Here is a 20,934-nt window from a genome sequence, read left to right as displayed (position 1 = left end):
AAACTGAGTGGTAGTATATGACCATTTTACAGAAAACGAACAATTATTTGAGGGCGTCAGCATTTTCCCAAGGGTCCCTCACATTCCTTTGAAATTCCTATATTTCCTTTTTGACGTACTTATTATGTGACCATCCTTGCTGATTTCCCATTTTCCAATTGTTAAATGGCCTGCCAACTCCTCCTCTGGCAATGGTTTTGGTATGTCTTGAGCAGTGCTCCGATATCACTTTCACTGACTTCCCGAAATCTTGCATATTGTATATCATATGTGCAATTTCAGTTGGCAACTGACTTGCACTGCTTTGGTACTCTTCTTTCATTGCATTAGTTTGGTGAGGAAGGCACTAATGGCACGAGACAGCAATATCTGAGAAGGCACTAATCTTTTAACTGGTTAACTCATTACTAAATGGTTTCTTGTCATGATAAACTTTTCTTCCTTTTAAAACCTCCAAACTGCTAAAAGCCAGTTAATAAAATTGGTCCTTGAAGCTGCTATACATTCTTTCAGACCTAGGTCTTAAATTGGAAAATCTTTATTAATAAGTAATCTGAGGCCTAGGGATACTGACAGAGTCATCCCAAGGTCAGTGACAAAGCCAAGGCTAAAGCCAAGGTAAGCCTAGTTCACAGCTTTTATTCTTCAGACCACACCGCCTTATTATTGGTCCCTCATATAAAATCAATTAAAGCAGAGAACATTAGGATAGAAAACAGAGGATGTAGCTCTATTCTTGCCCATGATGAAAACTTACTGTGGCCCTGGGCAAGTCACTTAATTTTTCTGGTTTTCAGTTTTCTTTGAAGTCTTATATAATAGAGGATAATTATGGATACTGGTTTGGAGTCCCAAGGACATCAGGAGAATTTTGCTACTACCCATTCTGAAAAAGAGATACACCAATTTGTGCAGTCACCACACAATACATGAACTGGATCACTGGTATTAAATGATCCAGGTCCCCAGGAAGTGACTACAGTTCACTGACCATTGCTCAAAGGGCATGAGGTCCTGTCATTGCTCTGTTCTCATTCCCTGAGATCTCTGACCCAAATCCCGATGAAATTCTCACAGCCTGTCAAGTATGGCCGTGCTTTTCTTGTTAAGAAACTCTATCAGATATATGTCTCTGTCACGTGCACACATCCCTCCATTCCAGTCCTGCATTCTTTCTTTTCTCTGTGCCTCATATTTTAGAAGGATAAATTTCCCACTTTGAGAAGGCTGTCCTTCCAACTGGCTGCTAATCCCGGGGCCCTGCTTGCTCAGTTCTCTCCTGTTCCCATCATCAGTATCCTCAGTCTCTTCCTTTACCACTGACTCAGGGAGTCACAGTACCAGAGAAGTCACCTAACTAGAACCAACACTGGATACCTGCCTCCCCTCCTCTGGCTCTCTGAAAAGCTCTCTTCTTTAATTCATGAGTACCTCACTAACACCTACAAGTACTCTCCCTCTGGCTCTAAAAGGAAGCACAGATGTCCAGTATTCTATAAAAATCTTCACGTGATACCATATTCAATCTAGTGATGATCTTCATTCTTTCTATACTCTGCACACTTTTTAAATCAATCGCCTGTGTCTATCAGCTCTTCTTGCCCACTACCCACTTGTTACCTCCCACCCCCTCAGACTTTCTTGCAGGGATCACTCTGAAAATTTCTCACTGGAAGGTGACCAACTCCCTTATAACTGTGAAATCACAGAATCAAGGAATTTTAAAATATTAATAAGAAGAAACTTTAGAGCTAGAAGCTATCACTGATAGTTATTCCAATTCTCTCATTTCACAGTTGAAGAACACATACACAATTCACGGGAGTATATTCTCATTTGCCTTCATCTCCCTTGCAATATTTGATATTGTGAATTCCTTTTTTCTGAACAGCATAGGTTAAGATATAGGAAATAGTGTCAATCTGATTTTTTTCTGATTGGTTCAAAATAAAGCCTGAGACACTTTCCTGAAGATAAACTACATTAGGCATAAAACAAGATGACTATCACATGTGTTTATTTCAATTCAGATTCTTGGGCGAGACTCCTATCACTATGTTTTATTTATTTTTTATTTTTTTTATTTTTTTTTTTTAATATGAAATTTATTGACAAATTAGTTTCCATACAACACCCAGTGCTCATCCCAAAAGGTGCCCTCCTCAATACCCATCACCCACCCTCTCCTCCCTCCCACCCCCCATCAACCCTCAGTTTGTTCTCAGTTTTTAAGAGTCTCTTATACTTTGGCTCTCTCCCACTCTAACCTGTTTTTTTTTTCCTTCCCCTCCCCCATGGGTTCCTGTTAAATTCTCAGGGTCCACATAAGAGTGAAACCATATGGTATCTGTCTTTCTCTGTATGGCTTATTTCACTTAGTATCACACTCTCCAGTTCCATCCACGTTGCTACAAAAGGCCATATTTCATTTTTTCTCATTGCCACGTAATATTCCATTGTGTATATAAACCACAATTTCTTTATCCATTCATCAGTTGATGGACATTTAGGCTCTTTCCATAATTTGGCTATTGTTGAGAGTGCTGCTATGAACATTGGGGTACAAGTGGCCCTATGCATCAGTACTCCTGTATCCCTTGGATAAATTCCTAGCAGTGCTATTGCTGGGTCATAGGGTAGGTCTATTTTTAATTTTCTGAGGAACCTCCACACTGCTTTCCAGAGCGGCTGCACCAATTTGCATTCCCACCAACAGTGCAAGAGGGTTCCCGTTTCTCCACATCCTCTCCAGCATCTAGAGTCTCCTGATTTGTTCATTTTGGCCACTCTGACTGGCGTGAGGTGATACCTGAGTGTGGTTTTGATTTGTATTTCCCTGATAAGGAGCGACGCTGAACATCTTTTCATGTGCCTGTTGGCCATCCGGATGTCTTCTTTAGAGAAGTTTCTATTCATGTTTTCTGCCCATTTCTTCACTGGGTTATTTGTTTTTCGGGTGTGGAGTTTGGTGAGCTCTTTATAGATTTTGGATACTAGCCCTTTGTCCGATATGTCATTTGCGAATATCTTTTCCCATTCCGTTGGTTGCCTTTTAGTTTTGTTGGTTGTTTCCTTTGCTGTGCAGAAGCTTTTTATCTTCATAAGGTCCCAGTAATTCACTTTTGCTTTTAATTCCCTTGCCTTTGGGGATGTGTCGAGTAAGAGATTGCTACGGCTGAGGTCAGAGAGGTCTTTTCCTGCTTTCTCCTCTAAGGTTTTGATGGTTTCCTGTCTCACATTTAGGTCCTTTATCCATTTTGAGTTTATTTTTGTGAATGGTGTGAGAAAGTGGTCTAGTTTCAACCTTCTGCATGTTGCTGTCCAGTTCTCCCAGCACCATTTGTTAAAGAGGCTGTCTTTTTTCCATTGGATGTTCTTTCCTGCTTTGTCAAAGATGAGTTGGCCATACGTTTGTGGGTCTAGTTCTGGGGTTTCTATTCTATTCCATTGGTCTATGTGTCTGTTTCTGTGCCAATACCATGCTGTCTTGATGATGACAGCTTTGTAGTAGAGGCTAAAGTCTGGGATTGTGATGCCTCCTGCTTTGGTCTTCTTCTTCAAAATTCCTTTGGCTATTCGGGGCCTTTTGTGGTTCCATATGAATTTTAGGATTGCTTGTTCTAGTTTCGAGAAGAATGCTGGTGCAATTTTGATTGGGATTGCATTGAATGTGTAGATAGCTTTGGGTAGTATTGACATTTTGACAATATTTATTTTTCCAATCCATGAGCAGGGAATGTCTTTCCATTTCTTTAAATCTTCTTCAATTTCCTTCATAAGCTTTCTATAGTTTTCAGCATACAGATCCTTTACATCTTTGGTTAGATTTATTCCTAGGTATTTTATGCTTCTTGGTGCAATTGTGAATGGGATCAGTTTCTTTATTTGTCTTTCTGTTGCTTCATTGTTAGTGTATAAGAATGCAACTGATTTCTGTACATTGATTTTGTATCCTGCAACTTTGCTGAATTCCTGTATCAGTTCTAGTAGACTTTTGGTGGAGTCTATCGGATTTTCCATGTATAATATCATGTCATCTGCAAAAAGCGAAAGCTTGACTTCGTCTTTGCCAATTTTGATGCCTTTGATTTCCTTTTGTTGTCTGATTGCTGATGCTAGAACTTCCAGCACTATGTTAAACAGCAGCGGTGAGAGTGGGCATCCTTGTCGTGTTCCTGATCTCAGGGAAAAAGCTCTCAGTTTTTCCCCGTTGAGGATGATGTTAGCTGTGGGCTTTTCATAGATGGCTTTTATGATCTTTAAGTATGTTCCTTCTATCCCGACTTTCTCAAGGGTTTTTATTAAGAAAGGGTGCTGGATTTTGTCAAAGGCCTTTTCTGCATCGATTGACAGGATCATATGGTTCTTCTCTTTTTTTTTGTTAATGTGATGTATCACGTTGATTGATTTGCGAATGTTGAACCAGCCCTGCATCCCAGGAATGAATCCCACTTGATCATGGTGAATAATTCTTTTTATATGCCGTTGAATTCGATTTGCTAGTATCTTATTGAGAATTTTTGCATCCATATTCATCAGGGATATTGGCCTGTAGTTCTCTTTTTTTACTGGGTCTCTGTCAGGTTTGGGAATCAAAGTAATACTGGCTTCATAGAATGAGTCTGGAAGTTTTCCTTCCCTTTCTATTTCTTGGAATAGCTTGAGAAGGATAGGTATTATCTCTGCTTTAAATGTCTGGTAGAACTCCCCTGGGAAGCCATCTGGTCCTGGACTCTTATTTGTTGGGAGATTTTTGATAACCGATTCAATTTCTTCACTGGTTATGGGTCTGTTCAAGCTTTCTATTTCCTCCTGATTGAGTTTTGGAAGCGTGTGGGTGTTCAGGAATTTGTCCATTTCTTCCAGGTTGTCCAGTTTGTTGGCATATAATTTTTCATAGTATTCCCTGATAATTGTTTGTATCTCTGAGGGATTGGTTGTAATAATTCCATTTTCATTCATGATTTTATCTATTTGGGTCATCTCCCTTTTCTTTTTGAGAAGCCTGGCTAGAGGTTTGTCAATTTTGTTTATTTTTTCAAAAAACCAACTCTTGGTTTCGTTGATCTGCTCTACAGTTTTTTTAGATTCTATATTGTTTATTTCTGCTCTGATCTTTATTATTTCTCTTCTTCTGCTGGGTTTAGGTTGCCTTTGCTGTTCTGCTTCTAGTTCCTTTAGGTGTGCTGTTAGATTTTGTATTTGGGATTTTTCTTGTTTCTTGAGATAGGCCTGGATTGCAATGTATTTTCCTCTCAGGACTGCCTTCGCTGCGTCCCAAAGCGTTTGGATTGTTGTATTTTCATTTTCGTTTGTTTCCATATATTTTTTAATTTCTTCTCTAATTGCCTGGTTGACCCACTCATTCGTTAGTAGGGTGTTCTTTAACCTCCATGCCTTTGGAGGTTTTCCAGACTTTTTCCTGTGGTTGATTTCAAGCTTCATAGCATTGTGGTCTGAAAGTATGCATGGTATAATTTCAATTCTTGTAAACTTATGAAGGGCTGTTTTGTGACCCAGTATGTGATCTATCTTGGAGAATGTTCCATGTGCACTCGAGAAGAAAGTATATTCTGTCGCTTTGGGATGCAGAGTTCTAAATATATCTGTCAAGTCCATCTGATCCAATGTCTCATTCAGGGCCCTTGTTTCTTTATTGATCGTGTGTCTAGATGATCTGTCCATTTCTGTAAGTGGGGTGTTAAAGTCCCCTGCAATTACCACATTCTTATCAATAAGATTGCTTATGTTTATGAGTAATTGTTTTATATATTTGGGGGCTCCGGTATTCGGCGCATAGACATTTATAATTGTTAGCTCTTCCTGATGTATAGACCCTGTAACTATTATATAATGTCCTTCTTCATCTCTTGTTACAGCCTTTAATTTAAAGTCTAGTTTGTCTGATATAAGTATGGCTACTCCAGCTTTCTTTTGGCTTCCAGTCGCATGATAAATAGTTCTCCATCCCCTCACTGTCAATCTAAAGGTGTCCTCAGGTCTAAAATGAGTCTCTTGTAGACAGCAAATAGATGGGTCTTGTTTTTTTATCCATTCTGATACCCTATGTCTTTTGGTTGGTGCATTTAATCCATTTACATTCAGTGTTATTATAGAAAGATACGGGTTGAGAGTCATTGTGATGTCTGTATGATTTATGCTTGTAGTGATGTCTCTGGGACTTTGTCTCACAGGGTCCCCCTTAGGATCTCTTGTAGGGCTGGTTTAGTGGTGACAAATTCCTTCAGTTTTTGTTTGTTTGGGAAAACCTTTATCTCTCCTTCTATTCTAAATGACAGACTTGCTGGGTAAAGGATTCTCGGCTGCATATTTTTTCTGTCTAGCACCCTGAAAATCTCGTGCCAATTCTTTCTGGCCTGCCAAGTTTCAAAAGAGAGATCAGTCACGAGTCTTATAGGTCTCCCTTTATATGTGAGGGCACGTTTACCCCTTGCTGCTTTCAGAATTTTCTCTTTATCCTTGTATTTTGCCAGTTTCACTATGATATGTCGTGCAGAAGATCGATTCAAGTTACGTCTGAAGGGAGTTCTCTGTGCCTCTTGGATTTCAATGCCTTTTTCCTTCCCCAGTTCAGGGAAGTTCTCAGCTATTATTTCTTCAAGTACCCCTTCAGCACCTTTCCCTCTCTCTTCCTCCTCTGGGATACCAATTATGCGTATATTATTTCTTTTTAGTGTATCACTTAGTTCTCTAATTTTCCCCTCATACTCCTGGATTTTTTTATCTCTCTTTTTCTCAGCTTCCTCTTTTTCCATAACTTTATCCTCTAGTTCACCTATTCTCTCCTCTGCCTCTTCAAGCCGAGCTGTGGTGGTTTCCATTTTGTTATGCATTTCGTTTAAAGCGTTTTTCAGCTCCTCGTGACTGTTCCTTAGTCCCTTGATCTCTGTAGCAAGAGATTCTCTGCTGTCCTGTATACTGTTTTCAAGCCCAGCGATTAATTTTATGACTATTATTCTAAATTCACTTTCTGTTAAATTATTTAAATCCTTTTTGATCAGTTCATTAGCTGTTGTTATTTCCTGGAGATTCTTCTGAGGGGAATTCTTCCGCTTGGTCATTTTGGATAGTCCCTGGCGTGGTGAGGACCTGCAGGGCACTTCCCCTGTGTTGTGGTGTATAACTGGAGTTGGTGGGCGGGGCCGCAGTCAGACCTGATGTCTGCCCCCAGCCCACTGCTGGGGCCACAGTCAGACTGGTGTGTGCCTTCTCTTCCCCTCTCCTAGGGGCGGGATTCACTGTGGGGTGGTGTGGCCCGTCTGGGCTACTTGCACACTGCCAGGCTTGTGATGCTGGGGATCTGGCGTATTAGCTGGGGTGGGTAGGCAAGGTGCACGGGGGTAGGAGGGGCAGGCTTAGATCGCTTCTCCTTAGGTGATCCTCTTCAGGAGGGGCCCTGTGGCAGCAGGAGGGAGTCAGATCCGCTGCCGGAGGTTTGGCTCCGCAGAAGCACAGAGTTGGGTGTTTGCGCGGAGCGAGCAAGTTCCCTGGCAGGAACTGGTTCTCTTTGGGATTTTGGCTGGGGGATGGGCGGGGGAGATGGCGCTGGCGAGCGCCTTTGTTCCCCACCAAGCTGAGCTCTGTCGTCAGGGGGCTCAGCAGCTCTCCCTCCCTTTGTCCTCCAGCCTTCCCGCTTTCCAAGCAGAGCTGTTAACTTATGACCTCCCAGATGCTAAGTCGCGCTTGTTGTGGGAACACAGTCCGTCAGGCCCCTCCGCTTTTGCCAGCCAGACTCGGGGGCTCTGCTTGGCCGGCGAGCCGCCCCTCCGCCCCGGCTCCCTCCCGCCAGTCCGTGGAGCGCGCACCGCCACGCCGCCCTTCCTACCCTCTTCCGTGGGCCTCTCGTCTGCGTTTGGCTCCGGCGACTCCGTTCTGCTAATCCTCTGGTGGTTTTCTGGGTTATTTAGGCAGGTGTAGGTGGAATCTAAGTGATCAGCAGGACGCGCGGTGAGCCCAGCGTCCTCCTAAGCCGCCATCTTGCCCTCTCCTATCACTATGTTTTAATTGACTCTCAAGCTGTTTTCAGAATTAGCAGAGGCTTCACTTATTGCTGGAAGAATTCAGTATAAATGTGCTCTGTCTTTCTTCTGTGCTGGAGTTCTGTTGCTTATATCTTAGAACAAATAACTTCCTGTATCACTCTGCTACTACCAGATATTCATTTGGTTATATGCTGACTCTAGTCATTAATACACCTAACCATCAAACATTCTTTTCCCTTCTCCGAAAGGAAAGTGCCTCATATTTACCGCCAAGAAGTTCTCAAATGTAGAAACAAGAAGGAGGTAGTCATCTCTGCCCACCAGAACAGGGACAGGGTGTTAATCTGAAGAAGGAAAACTAACCTCCCTTCCCACTCTGCTTAAAAAACAAAACAAAACAAAACAAAACAAAACAAAAAACAAACCAGCTTGGATCCATTCTCAAGTGGTTTGGAAATCTATTGCCTATTTTCAAGATGCTCCAGATACTGGCCAGGGAAATATATCCTGACCATGGTGAGAAGTGACATGCCCATTTTAGACCTGTTTGTAGCACCAAGACTCTCCAAAAGTGTCAGCAAAATACAGGGTTTTAAATTTTTTTAATTAAAAAAAATTTTTTTAGTATTTATTTATTTTGAGAGAGAGAGAGGCAAATAGAGAGAGTCCCAAGCAGGCTCTGAGCTGTCAACACAGAGCCCGATACGGGGCCTGATCTCATGAACTGTGAGATCATGACCTGAGCTGAAATCAAGAGTTGGTTGCTTAACCGACCACCCAGGCACCCTAGCAAAATATAGTTCTAATGAAGCTGTTAGCGTTTCATGTAAAAGCAGTGGAATTGCCTTATCTGAAATCTCAAAGCCATTAGGGCTAATTTATGAAGAAAATGTATCATTCAATCTTATTCCTTTTGCAGCAGGCAGCAATCAATAGTCTCACCACTTCTAATTACTAAAAAGAGAAGCCCTGTGAACTCATGGAAGCAGCTGTTGTGATATTTATTTGATGTTGATAAGAGTAAGCAAAGGTCTCATTATAAGATATATATCCAAATAAAATCTACAAATCCCTATAAATATATATTTACTTAAGATATAAGTACCTATAAACAATAGTGAAAGTATGGAAAGAGCCCAAATGTCCATCAGTGGATGAATGGATAAAGAAGATGTGGTATATATATACAATGGAGTATTACTTGGCAATCATAAAGAATGAAATCTTGCCATTTGCAACTACGTGGATGGAACTACAGGGTATTATGCTAAGCGAAATTAGTCAGAGAAAGATGAATATCATATGACTTCACTCATGTGAGGACATTAAGACACAGATGAACACAAAGGAAGGGAAGCAAAAATAATATAAAAACAGGGAGGGGACAAAACATAAGAGACTCTTAAATATGGAGAACAAACAGAGGGTTACTAGAGGGGCTGTGGGAGGGGGCATGGACTAAATGGGTAAGGGGCGTTAAGGAACCTAATCCTGAAATCATTGTTGCACTATAGCTAACCAACTTGGATGTAAATTTAAAAAATAAATAAATTAAAAAGCCTTCTCATTAGCAAAAAAAATAATAAGATACAAGTACTGGGGTGCCTGGGTGGCTCAGTTGGTTAAGCGTCTGACTTCAGCTCAGGTCATGATCTTATTTATGGTCTGTGAGTTCGAGCCCCATGTCAGGCTCTGTGCTGACAGCTCAGATCCTAAAGCCTCCTTCGGATTCTGTGTCTCCCTCTTTCTCTGCCCCTCCCCTGCTCATGTTCTGCCTCTCTCTCTCAAAAATAAACAAACATTAAAAAAAAGATACAAGTACCTATAAATGTTTATCTATGATAAATATATATTTATGGATATAAGTAGTTTTTAGATATATGTAAGATATATTTACATATGATGGAGCACCCACTTTATTTCACCTCTTTTTTGTGTGAGAAAAAGTAGGCCAGAAGATAAAAATAAGCAATGATCCTAGTTGTTCATGCAGTTATTTTCAGAAAAAGGCAAAATTCATCATCTTCCCCAAACCTTTGAAGGAATGGCAGAAATCAAGTTAAAAGAAAGAGAATAGTCACAAGTCAGTATGTCCAGTTTGGGCCACCCAAAGTCCAGTCTCCTACATGCTATGCCTGAAATAGAGCTCGTCCCAAACACTAGCTGTGGGGGACAGCATGCTAGGCTGGGGAAATTACGGTAGGGGAATTAGTGAGGATATGTGGGCTCAAGAGAAGAGGCTATTTATAAAAACATTAGTCTGGCATTCAGAATATTTCTCCCCGATTTGTGAAGAAAGAAAATAGAATGAGACTCTATTATATTGAAATTAGTACACAAATAAACAAACTATCTGCCTGGGGTGAACACCTTTATGAAAGTGAATTCCAAATTAAGACCCAGAAAAGTCAGCAAACTTAGAGCATATCAGGTGACATGCACGGCACTAGGCACGTAAAAGGAGAATAAGATATGGTCGCAGCCCTGACGAGGCTCACTCTTGGGTGAAGGGGGACATGAGAATGAATGATTATCAAACAATAGCATTAGAACAGTGCTTCAAGAAAATATCATGTGATTGCTACGAGAGTAGGGGACTCGACCATCTAATTACACGTTTGAGGATGAGGGGGACATAATTTGAAATAAATGCAATCATATGGCTAAGGAAGAGAAAAGAGGGTCAAGCTCCATGAATAATTCATGACTGAGATGTTTAAGCTCTGTATCTTCTGTACTTTGTTGCCGCAGCTTTAACCTATTTTGTGAAGCACCTGACTTATTTCTGGAAGATACAGACTTACTGTATAAGGGAAGGGTTTTGACCCTTTTAAATAAAGTGCTGACTCTGCAAACTGGGGAAGAGAGGTGATTTAAGAGACCTGTACACAAAGAAAGATTCCTTCAGTGTTTCATGCTGGCTCCTGAAGTGACTGAATGGGATGTGTTCACATGGTACTTTAATGCCAACTTTAAGTATTCGTTGCTTTACCAAGGTGTTTGTCTGTCAGTAGTAGACAGGAGATGAAAACACCCTTATAGGTCCACCAGATTAGAACAAGAACAATTTGGTGGACTAAAACCTTGATGAATAGAAATATTCTAGTTAATGATAACCAGAAAACTCTGTTTTGTTCACTGATTATCAAAACAACATAAGAAAAAGTCACTGAAAAATGTATTACTGTTATTCGATGGTTTATAACCTTGTACTGCCTGAAGTTAATATCCATACCATCAACTATGATTGCAGAGCACAGTAGGTGAGAAAATAGGAGATGAAGTTGGAACACAGGTGAACCAGAGCCCTGCCTGGAGCCTATTTTGAGAAATAACCCCCAATACTTCCTGATTTGATTAGCACACACTACCATGCAGTAAACAGACTGTTATATTTCATTAAATACATTTTGCTGTGTTTACATTTCAATTAAAAAGCAATCTAAAATGTTAAGTGATTAAAATACGACTTCTTTATTTCTCAGAATTTTAGAACTTTTGGAATGGTTTCAACCAAGCCATTTGTATGTGTCACTAAAAAATGGAAGGTATTCAGAATCATTTCTTCAAGTTTTAATAAATATTTCAATGAATGCTTCAAACAACATTTTGTCATAACCACTGAATATGTAACTCAAAGATCACGATACAAAGTATTAGCAACCAACAGATGAGATTAAATATTTATTTTCTGAAAGCTCTATTTAATGCACGGGATGAGGCTGCGTGGAACACAAAGCAATCTAAGACACCAGTGTCTGTGAAAATTAGGTGTGGGTTTGTATGCGGTCCTTTCAGAAAAAGGAAATTAAGGCAGCTAAATTGGGTTGGTGCAAGTTGCTCTAAAAGACGTGGAGTTTACTATGAATTTGAGATTGGGCTCCTAGCCTGCAACTGATATAAGCTGGATGAAAAGTCCCTGATGCTGGCTGGCCACAACTGTCCGGGCCCTGGGACAGAATTAATTACCCTCTCAGGGCACTCTTCTGCGTGTGCTTGCTCACCTTCTCTGGTGATCCCATGCATGGAGGAAAGATGCTCTATTTTTTTTCCTATTTCTCCTTCTCTTGAACAGTTGCTCTCTCCCCACGCTGCCCTGCAACCTCTTGACCACTTCTCTTTGTGCCTCACTTACCAAGAGCCACCGTGCCACACATCCTCATCCTGCCCTCAACCAGGCTCCTGGCCACAGCTTGCATTTTCAGTATAGCTACTTGTGCTATGCTTTTCCTTACATTTATTTAACTCCTGTATTTCCAATTCTTTGACATTTAGCGTTTCTGTTTTATTAGCTGCTGTGGAAAAAGGTAGTACTTATTTAACAATTGCTCAATTCTGTTCTTATAAATCCTGTCTGAGCAAATGATTCAGTGGCTGCGATGCTCCCGAGCACTTGAAAGCTACTGAGTCACTGCCACCTTTGTCTTCTTTGATCAGACTATTCTATATCATAAGGAAAGACACATGCGGGCTGCAAAGTCCCAGTCGCAATTGCACCAAGCTGCATGGGAAATTCTAAATTTTTATTTACTGATTTAACAAATATTTATTGATGGTTCTGCAGTGCTGAATGTTCCTGGGCTCAAGACCTAATCGATATCTATGTCCCCAACAACGACACTGTGCCTACCACACAGCAGGCTCACAGTGAAGTGCAATGAATAGATTTACAAAGAATAAATGGCTCCTTGTCTATGAGGAATTTATAAAGTGTTTGTTTCCTTGTCCTAAAGACATAAAAAGCTAAGTAATAATATGTGATAAGATACATCCGACCAAGAAATAGGATGATTCCAGGGATGCTGATGATACTGTGGTTCCATTTCCTTGACTACACTGCCATCCCAGAGATGACATTCAGAGGTATGGATGAAGTTCTGAGAATGAAAGGACGCAGTCAGGGTGGCCTTCACTGACTGTGGCACAGAGCACTGCACACCAGGATCGTGCAGGGAGGGTTTCTGGGATGGTGCCAGTACTGGTCCAGACTGAGAAGTAGGCAATGGGCAGAGACAAGGTGGTCCAGAGCTGAGCTCTTAAGAAGGGGCTTAGCATGGACAGAATGGCCCGTTGACAGGAGAGAGCCAGGGACCACGGTCAGGGAGGTGAGGGTAAATGATGGAGAAGAAAACTGGCCTGGCACACAGCTGCTCTTTATGGTAACATAAGAAAGTGGAAACAGGTGATGCGGGTTCTTCATCGGTTACAGGATTTTCCACAAGGCATCACTCTCAAATAAGTGAGATTCTTGGTCAAATATAGAATTTGCAGACCTCTGTCCCTGGCATTAGATTTTACTGCAATACTCAGATATTTTTAAAACAGATGAAATGGCCATACAGAATTTTATGATACTTTGAACAAACAATCTTATTTTCTTTTCCTTCTTCCCCTTAGCAAAGGGTTCTCTGCAATGATTGGGAGGGAGGGAGGAAAGGAACACTTAAGACATAAATTCTGTGCAGAGAACATTACTAGGATACCATATTTGGTTGTTTTTGCTTCAAGTTACAATAGGAAAATAGTTGGGAGCATATTCTGCACACCTCATACACAGTATTAAGAATACTAATATTCTTTGCCTAATGTAGACCAGACTTCTAGAGACATCCAAAAGCTGTATACACGGAATACACCACTCCTTGTGCTACCTTTTTTACTCACCAGACTAATTGTTAATGGCCTAGCCCAGGAGTTGGCAAACTTTTTCTTCGAAGAAACAGCTGGTCAATTAATTTAGGATTAGCAGGCTATATACTCTGTCCCAACTACTCAAGCCATTGTAGCAGAAAGCAACCAAAGACAACATGTAACAGAGGAGCAAGTTTATGCTCCAATAAACCTTAATTTATACAAACAGGCAATGGGGCTGATTTGTCCTACAGGACATAGTTTTTTGACTCCTGGTCTAACCCTTCAATCTTGACATTATAAAACATTATTATGTTCACATGAAAAGAAGCAAAACATTCCAAACATATTATTTCCATCCATCTCTACCATACCTTTTGAAGGTATTAATTGATGCCAATACATGTAAGTCTTATTAAAAATATACCAAATAGCCACAATATCTAATAGCTGAGAGATTTCAGATTTCATCCTTTTTCTTTAAAATATATTTAACAAAGACCAACACTAAGGAAAATGTCAGAGAAAATCTGTCAACGGATTCTAGAAAAAAAAAAGACAACACACCCAGCTTCTCCATATTTGTGAACTCTGAGACTAATCTTATCAGATATTCAGAAAGGCATATAAGCCACACTACTTTGGTAAAGTATGTCTTTAAAAATAAATTAGAGGAGAAGATGATATTACCATATGCATCTGGATGAATTTCAAATCTTATTATGGAAAATGGTAAAAGAATGATCTAAGCTTTTCTGTAACAGTTTTTTTTTTCTTTTTAATTGCAGAAACTTTCAGAGAGTACAAATCAGCAATAATTCTCTTACTTTGCAGGACAGAGATGGACAGAATACAACTGAGATGTCACATGCTTCGTCTGAATAACAGCAGACCGCTGACAAACTCTAACTTTCCCGTAGTCACTGAGTTAGCATTTAGTGGGACATGAATGGGGAAGTGGACAGTCAACATTAGGCCACAGGAAGAGGTTTTGGCAATTGTGGTATGCCCATTCATAGCTGGATAATGATCTGTCAATCTGTGACTTGTAGGAAAGAACTAGCCTGACATATACTTGCATTTTATGAAATTCTGTGAGATTCTGTGAATGGTAATGGTCACTTCTGGTGGCTCAGGGTTAGTATGGTCACTTAGAATTTGAGAGAATAAGGCAACTTGCGGCATATCTGATATTATATGCTCACTGAGTACTGAAAACAGAAGTGACTGAAACAAGATATTCTGAATCTCATAATCGGAGAAAGAATTTGTAAAATTTTATTTCAAAAGTGCCTATGATTATGGTTTCTTAATCTAGATTAGTTGGAGGCTATAAAATGTAATAAAAATTTCTAGCCACTTGGCCATAATGGCAATTTCCATTTTTAATAATAATAGATTTTTAAAAATCCTTAATATTTAAAAAGTACTTTACAGTTACAGAACATCACTACAAGCAGTATGTCATTTGATCCTTAACATTTCCTGGTAAGGTAGATGGAATGATTACTCTTATGCTTATTTTTCTGATGGAGACATAGATGCAGAGAAGTTATACACCCGGTCTTCAGACACACAGTGAGGGGGGAGAACCAGGACCAAAAGCAAGTAGTCTTTCTACAGACTACACCATATTACTTCCCTGTCAGGATCTGTATAGATTTCCCTTGTTTGTTATTAGATTCTTATGGCTGGGAGATAACGATTCCTACTATACCTCTGGAGTCTTAGCTGGGTCAAATGATAGAGACAATCAATTACTCTTTATGTAACAACTACCAAAAATGCATCTTATCAACAGCTTTATGGCTTAATCTTTAAAGAAGATAGTATTGTACTGTAGGAAGAAACACCTGAAACTTAGTAAGTACTTGCTGAATTGAACTGATGTCAGGAGAACAGAATCCAGAAAAGACTGGGTAAATCATTGACTAAATGAATCGGTTTTCTCTGTGTAATAAAGGAGAGACTGCCCCTATCCACTTCACGATGATTTAAAAGCTCAACTAAGAAAACAGATGTGTGATTTTTTTAGAATGAAAGAGTACCTAATGCACTCAACAAATATTTAATGAGTAGCCATTGTGGGCAAGGCATTGTGATACATGCCACAATGACATTAAGCACAATCTACTCTGTGCCAGTTGAAACCACAGCTTCATAAAATATGGGAAACTGTTAGGAATTCTAGGGATTATACTGAACTGGAGTTTAGGAAAGACAGATACAGATAAATGAAAATGGTAACAGTTTACAATGATGGGCTTATTCTCAAAAATGATAAAATCATTGACTGTCCAACCACAACAAAAAGGCTAAAATACAAAGACTTCTGAGTGATGTAGTACTGTGAAACACATACCCAATTTTGAAGATTCGGTGTGCAACAAACGAATGAAAATATCAATAATTTTTAATATTGATTACATGTTAAAATGCTATCATTTTGGATATATTGAGTTAAATAAAATGTTACTTAAATAGATGTCACCTCTTCTTCTTACTTTTTTAATGTGGCTATTAGAAATTATAAAATTAATATGAAGCCTGAATTGTATTTCTGTTGGACAATGCTGTTTTAGAAGAATGTATTGTGGCCAAAAGCCAAGTCTGAGCTATATATGAATCTGAAAAGGCTAATCATGGTGGATGCTGTCTTGGTGAGATGAGACATGGACTGAAGACACAACAAAGAATGAGCCCAGTGGCCATGTGGGTGGCTCAGTCAGTTTAGCGTCTGTTGATTTTGGCTCAGGTCATGATCTCACGGTTCGTGAGTTCAAGCCCTTGCATCAGGCTCCACATTGTCAGTGCGGATTCTCTCTCTCTCTCTGTCTCTCAGCCACTCTCCCCCATCTCTCTCTCAAAATAAATAAATAAACTTAATTAAAAAGAAGAATGATCCCAGTGTTAAACTCACAAATTACAAAAATTCTGATTGCTGATGTGGGAACACATGTATGGTCAGGAGGAACCCGGAAGATTTTGCTGGTGATTCCAATGTAAATAGACTGAAAACTATGAGGAGCAGAGAGCACATGGAACAATTTTGTTTCTTCTTCCACGAAGCACAAGTACTTGAAGGAGAAAGAAGTTAATAAAATGCTTGTTAGAACTGAAGTCCACTCTGCCTCCAGGTCCTTCCCTCTAGTAGCCAGTGACTGTTTCACACACAGTCTATGTAGTATAATGCTCTATTTAGTTGTCAAAGCACCTTAGTACCTCAACCAAACTATTTTAACACTGACAATCCAGTTATCTTACTTATTTCCAGAAAATGTTCAGAAAATAATTTATAATCCCTAGGCCTCCCAAATTATAAACCAGAATAATGAAGGGACCTATCAGGGTTTGACACCAAGTGCCCCAAGGCAGGTCCTGTGTCTGAATTCTCAGTACCCAGCCCCTTACTGGCTACATAGGAGGTACCCAATAAATATTCACAGAATACATTTTAAAAAATGGTGGCATATTGGGAGCTAAAAGCCCACACCTAAACAATATGGAAAAGGAAAAGACTGGAAATTTTAGACTGATAAGCTCACTGTTGCAGATAGATAATCAAACAGATGGGGATGAGTACCTAGAAATGAAGAGCCAGACGCCAACAAAGGTCTCCTAAAATCAAGTCATGCCAGATGGGCTCCATATTCTTTTTTCACCCTGCCTCTACAAGTGCAGAGGATATCTCAAACAACAGAGTGAATTCTGACTTTCACAAGACCTTTGATAAAGTCTTTGATTACACCTTAGAAAAATGTGGGGAAATAGCAGGCATGATGACAGAGCAGTTATGAGACAACAGTAACAAGTAGAAAGATCATAAAGAAAGACTGGCGGTGGAGAGACTGAGGTCAACCCAGAGATTCTTCAGTAGTGCAGTGTACCAGGAGTACCTCTAGGTCAACTTTTTTCGTCGATGAGTTGGGAGAAGCATGAAAGGCATATGCTTAAGTAGCATAAAGGTGGAAGGGACAGGTATGGCAATGGATGTAGTTCAGAAGACCCTAATTGGGCTAGAATATTTGAAAACAGCATGATAAAAATGAATAGGTAGGAATACAGTTTGTATAATTAAGTATACAAATAAATCATTATAGAAATAAAAATACATAAAAATAAATTCAGGACGAAGAAGATCTAGTCTGGCAGGAGCTCAGATGTTTATCAGATCACCAACAATACAACGTCAAAGATGCTTGCAGTTAATGCAATGGCAAGCTGCATTAAAGAAATGCAGTTTTTAAAATTTTTTTTTAACATTTACTCATTTTTGAGAGACAGACAGAGACAAAGCATGAGCAAGGCAGGGGCAGAAAGAAAGGGAGATACAGAATCTGAAGCAGGCTCCAGGCTCTGAGCTGTCAGCACAGAGCCTGATGCGGGGCTTGAACCCATAAACTGTGAGATTATGACCTGAGCTGAAGTCGGATGCTTAACTGACTGAGCCACCCAGGCACCCCAAGTAATGCAGTTCTAAAAGAAACTTGTTTTTAGTTCTTTGTATTTTATAACAGGAAATCCACATTTGGAACATCATGACAAGAGGAATTCTCAGGAACAAACAAAGGCGAGCAAACAATAAGCAGGAATAATTGAAGGGATTAAAGATGCTTTCTGATGAAAAGAAAGCCTACAGATGATATGTTAGAGATCTTCACGTTCTTAAGAGTTTTCCATTCGAAGTGGCAGGTACACTTAGTCTGTTTCCAGAGGCACTTTTTTGAAGAGGGGAGGGAGTCACAGATCTCGTTGAGAATCTAATAAAGCCATGTACCCTCTCCTCCAGGAAAAAAATACACACACAAACATGTTTTTTTGTACTGTTTCAGGGGTTTCTAAACAGATTAAGAACCTCTAGCTTATAAATTTTAAAGACCCAGGTTTCTGTTTCATTTAAGAACCCATTTCTACCTCAACCTCTGAAGGAATACTCCTAGATCAGGGAAACTGACAGAATTCCTATCCCGGGCAGAGGTGGCAGAAGATTCTGGGGCTGGTGACCTGTAGTCTCTCTCAATTCTAGGATTTCCTAATCTAAAAGGAACTTGTAAAATAATTTCACAGTATTAAGGAAAATATTTAAAACACTATTGGTGATTGTCATGCATGTGGTAATTTTAAACACTAAAAATACTCACTACACTTCTAGTAATTGGAAACAAAGGTCATCCAGGCACTAACGTAACTTATTAGATATATCTGAAAAGGATTTCATTCACTAGATGTACAACTACGATGGGAGCAGGTATACAAATTATTGCTTGTATTAGGAATAATAAAATACTTCTCTCCACAAGTTGCCTCTTGAAAAACTTGGCTGCATGCAGGGGCATGGTAGCAGAAGTCCTACAGCATTTGCAATAAAATTTCTTGCTTTGTATTTGATTGTAAGGATTTTCCTGAGCAGCTAGTCTATGGCATTGTCACAGGGCACACCTATTCGTTATTTTTTGGTAGCATTACATAATTTCTATATTTGGCAGTCTATGTTCTAGGCAACTCATTACCATCTAAACCTACAGAGCTTTTTACACATTGGCTACATGGAAGGAGAAGGGGTGCATCTCAATTTTAATTCTACCTTCCAAGGGATATAAGCAAATCAAAGTACTTGAGAGTGATGCTTATTTCTTTGTAACTCAGTTCTCAGAAACCCTAGGTAAGAAAAACTTTCCATTATTCTCTTGAGAAGTATGTCCTGGATTTTGCCCAAATTACTTCTATTTAAATTCTTATCACCAGTTATGTCAATAATCTTGAGACAGCCCCAAACCTGAAGTAATTACCGATGCATTACATTCAACATTACATGTGTTTCCTACTTATAAGCACATAAAAGTATATTGGGGTTCTATAAATGCTTTTTGCCAACACAAAATGTTGCTTCTTGAAATGATTTTCATAATAAATAAGTGTTCAAAAGAGCCTAGAGCCTCAAGGAGAGGGGTGTGTGTGTGTGTGTGTGTGTGTGTGTGTGTGTGTGTGTGTAGTAATTTGTTTATGGAACTCCAGTGATAGACATACTCACTTCAAAGTCCCAAATTTATTATGGTTATTTTTCTATTTAGGCAAGTTATTACTGCAACCCTTAATTTCTCATTTTTTTCCAATTTCCACTGCTTTAATTCTCCATTCAAATCAATTTCTCAAAATGGAAAAAAATCTGCCATCAGTGGTAGATTTTACGTGTTATGGGGCTCATTTCTTTTCTAGTTCAAGTAATAGCCTTCTGGAAAAAAGATTAATGACACTGGACCTATTTTCTATAGAAAGGTTATCAAATTCCATCAAAGTCAGTCATAGTGTGTCCTTAGCTCTCAACAAAACAGAAGACATCCAGACATTAATAGGTCATAGAGAATTTCAGGGATTACTTTCAGGTTATACCTTCCATCTGTTTTAGCTGTACGTACAGCAGATGAAGAGAATTACACAGGACATGGTACTCAAATTTTAATATGGAGCAGAACCATCAGGAAGGCTCATCCAAACACAGAGTTCTAGGACCCAACTCCAAAGCTTGTGATTCTGTAGGTCTGGGGTGGGGCCCAGTAAGTTACACTGCTATCAAGTTCCCTGGTGATGCTGTTGCTACCAGTCCAGAAACAATACTTTGTAAACCCCTGGTACAGAGGATCTCTGATACATAACTGGTTGAAACACCAAATTTCCTTTATGGATTCAAACTTTCATAGTTAAAGTTTGCTGAATCATACTCTAGACTGGACACCAAAATGGCAGACGGCTTTCTGTGGCCTCAGAACCTCTGTAAGCCACATCCCTCTCTAACTATCCTGCAGGAAGTATTAGTAAAGAGTACAACCCTCTTCTGGAAGAAGACATCGAGGCATTTCTTGAGTCCCTCCCCTACTTTTCTTTAAACCTCTCACTAAATATTTGGAATGAAATTCAAAAGCAAAATATTCATAAAGCTTATGTGGAAGGGGTGGCTCTAATGGAAAGAAGATTGGCATACTCACCAGAAAGGAAATATGCCCAGTCGTGCAGTGATAAAAACCATGGCAAACATAACAAACAGAAGATCACAACTTTTCTGAAACTTGGCATAATTTGCCATTTTGGCAGCCTATGAAAAGAAGGAATGTGATATATTAATTTAGTTAAACTGATAAATGAAAAGCTTCTTTCAATATGCATGAGTCTCCTATAAGATATAACTTACCAGATGCATTAAATTGCCTGCTACTTTGAAATGTCATGCATCATGCATCAGTATTTATAAATTACCCACAAGTTGAGTGAAATGCAGCATTAGCTAGAAGTAGAACTACTGACT

The 20,934-nt window shown here is 39.6% G+C and overlaps 1 protein-coding gene across 3 annotated transcripts in view; it reads right to left on the bottom strand.

Annotated features, from left to right (window-relative positions):
• CERS6 (ceramide synthase 6) overlaps nucleotides 1-20,934 on the bottom strand; it is a 324,828-nt gene that overhangs the window by 40,837 nt on the left and 263,057 nt on the right. For 2 of the 3 annotated variants that reach the window (XM_023259428.2, XM_023259429.2), the window contains exon 8: nucleotides 20,618-20,724. In XM_023259428.2, the coding sequence (XP_023115196.1) occupies nucleotides 20,618-20,724 (107 nt within the window). Of the gene's footprint in view, nucleotides 1-13,262; nucleotides 16,712-20,617; nucleotides 20,725-20,934 lie in introns of those variants that run through there. The other variant, XM_045033905.1, reaches the window with a different exon arrangement.

The sequence above is a fragment of the Felis catus genome, chromosome C1 (genome assembly GCF_018350175.1).
Source record: "Felis catus isolate Fca126 chromosome C1, F.catus_Fca126_mat1.0, whole genome shotgun sequence".
Lineage (NCBI taxonomy): Eukaryota > Metazoa > Chordata > Mammalia > Carnivora > Felidae > Felis > Felis catus.
The sequence above is the reverse complement of the archived record's forward strand: the minus strand, read 5'-3'. Positions and strand labels throughout refer to the sequence as shown.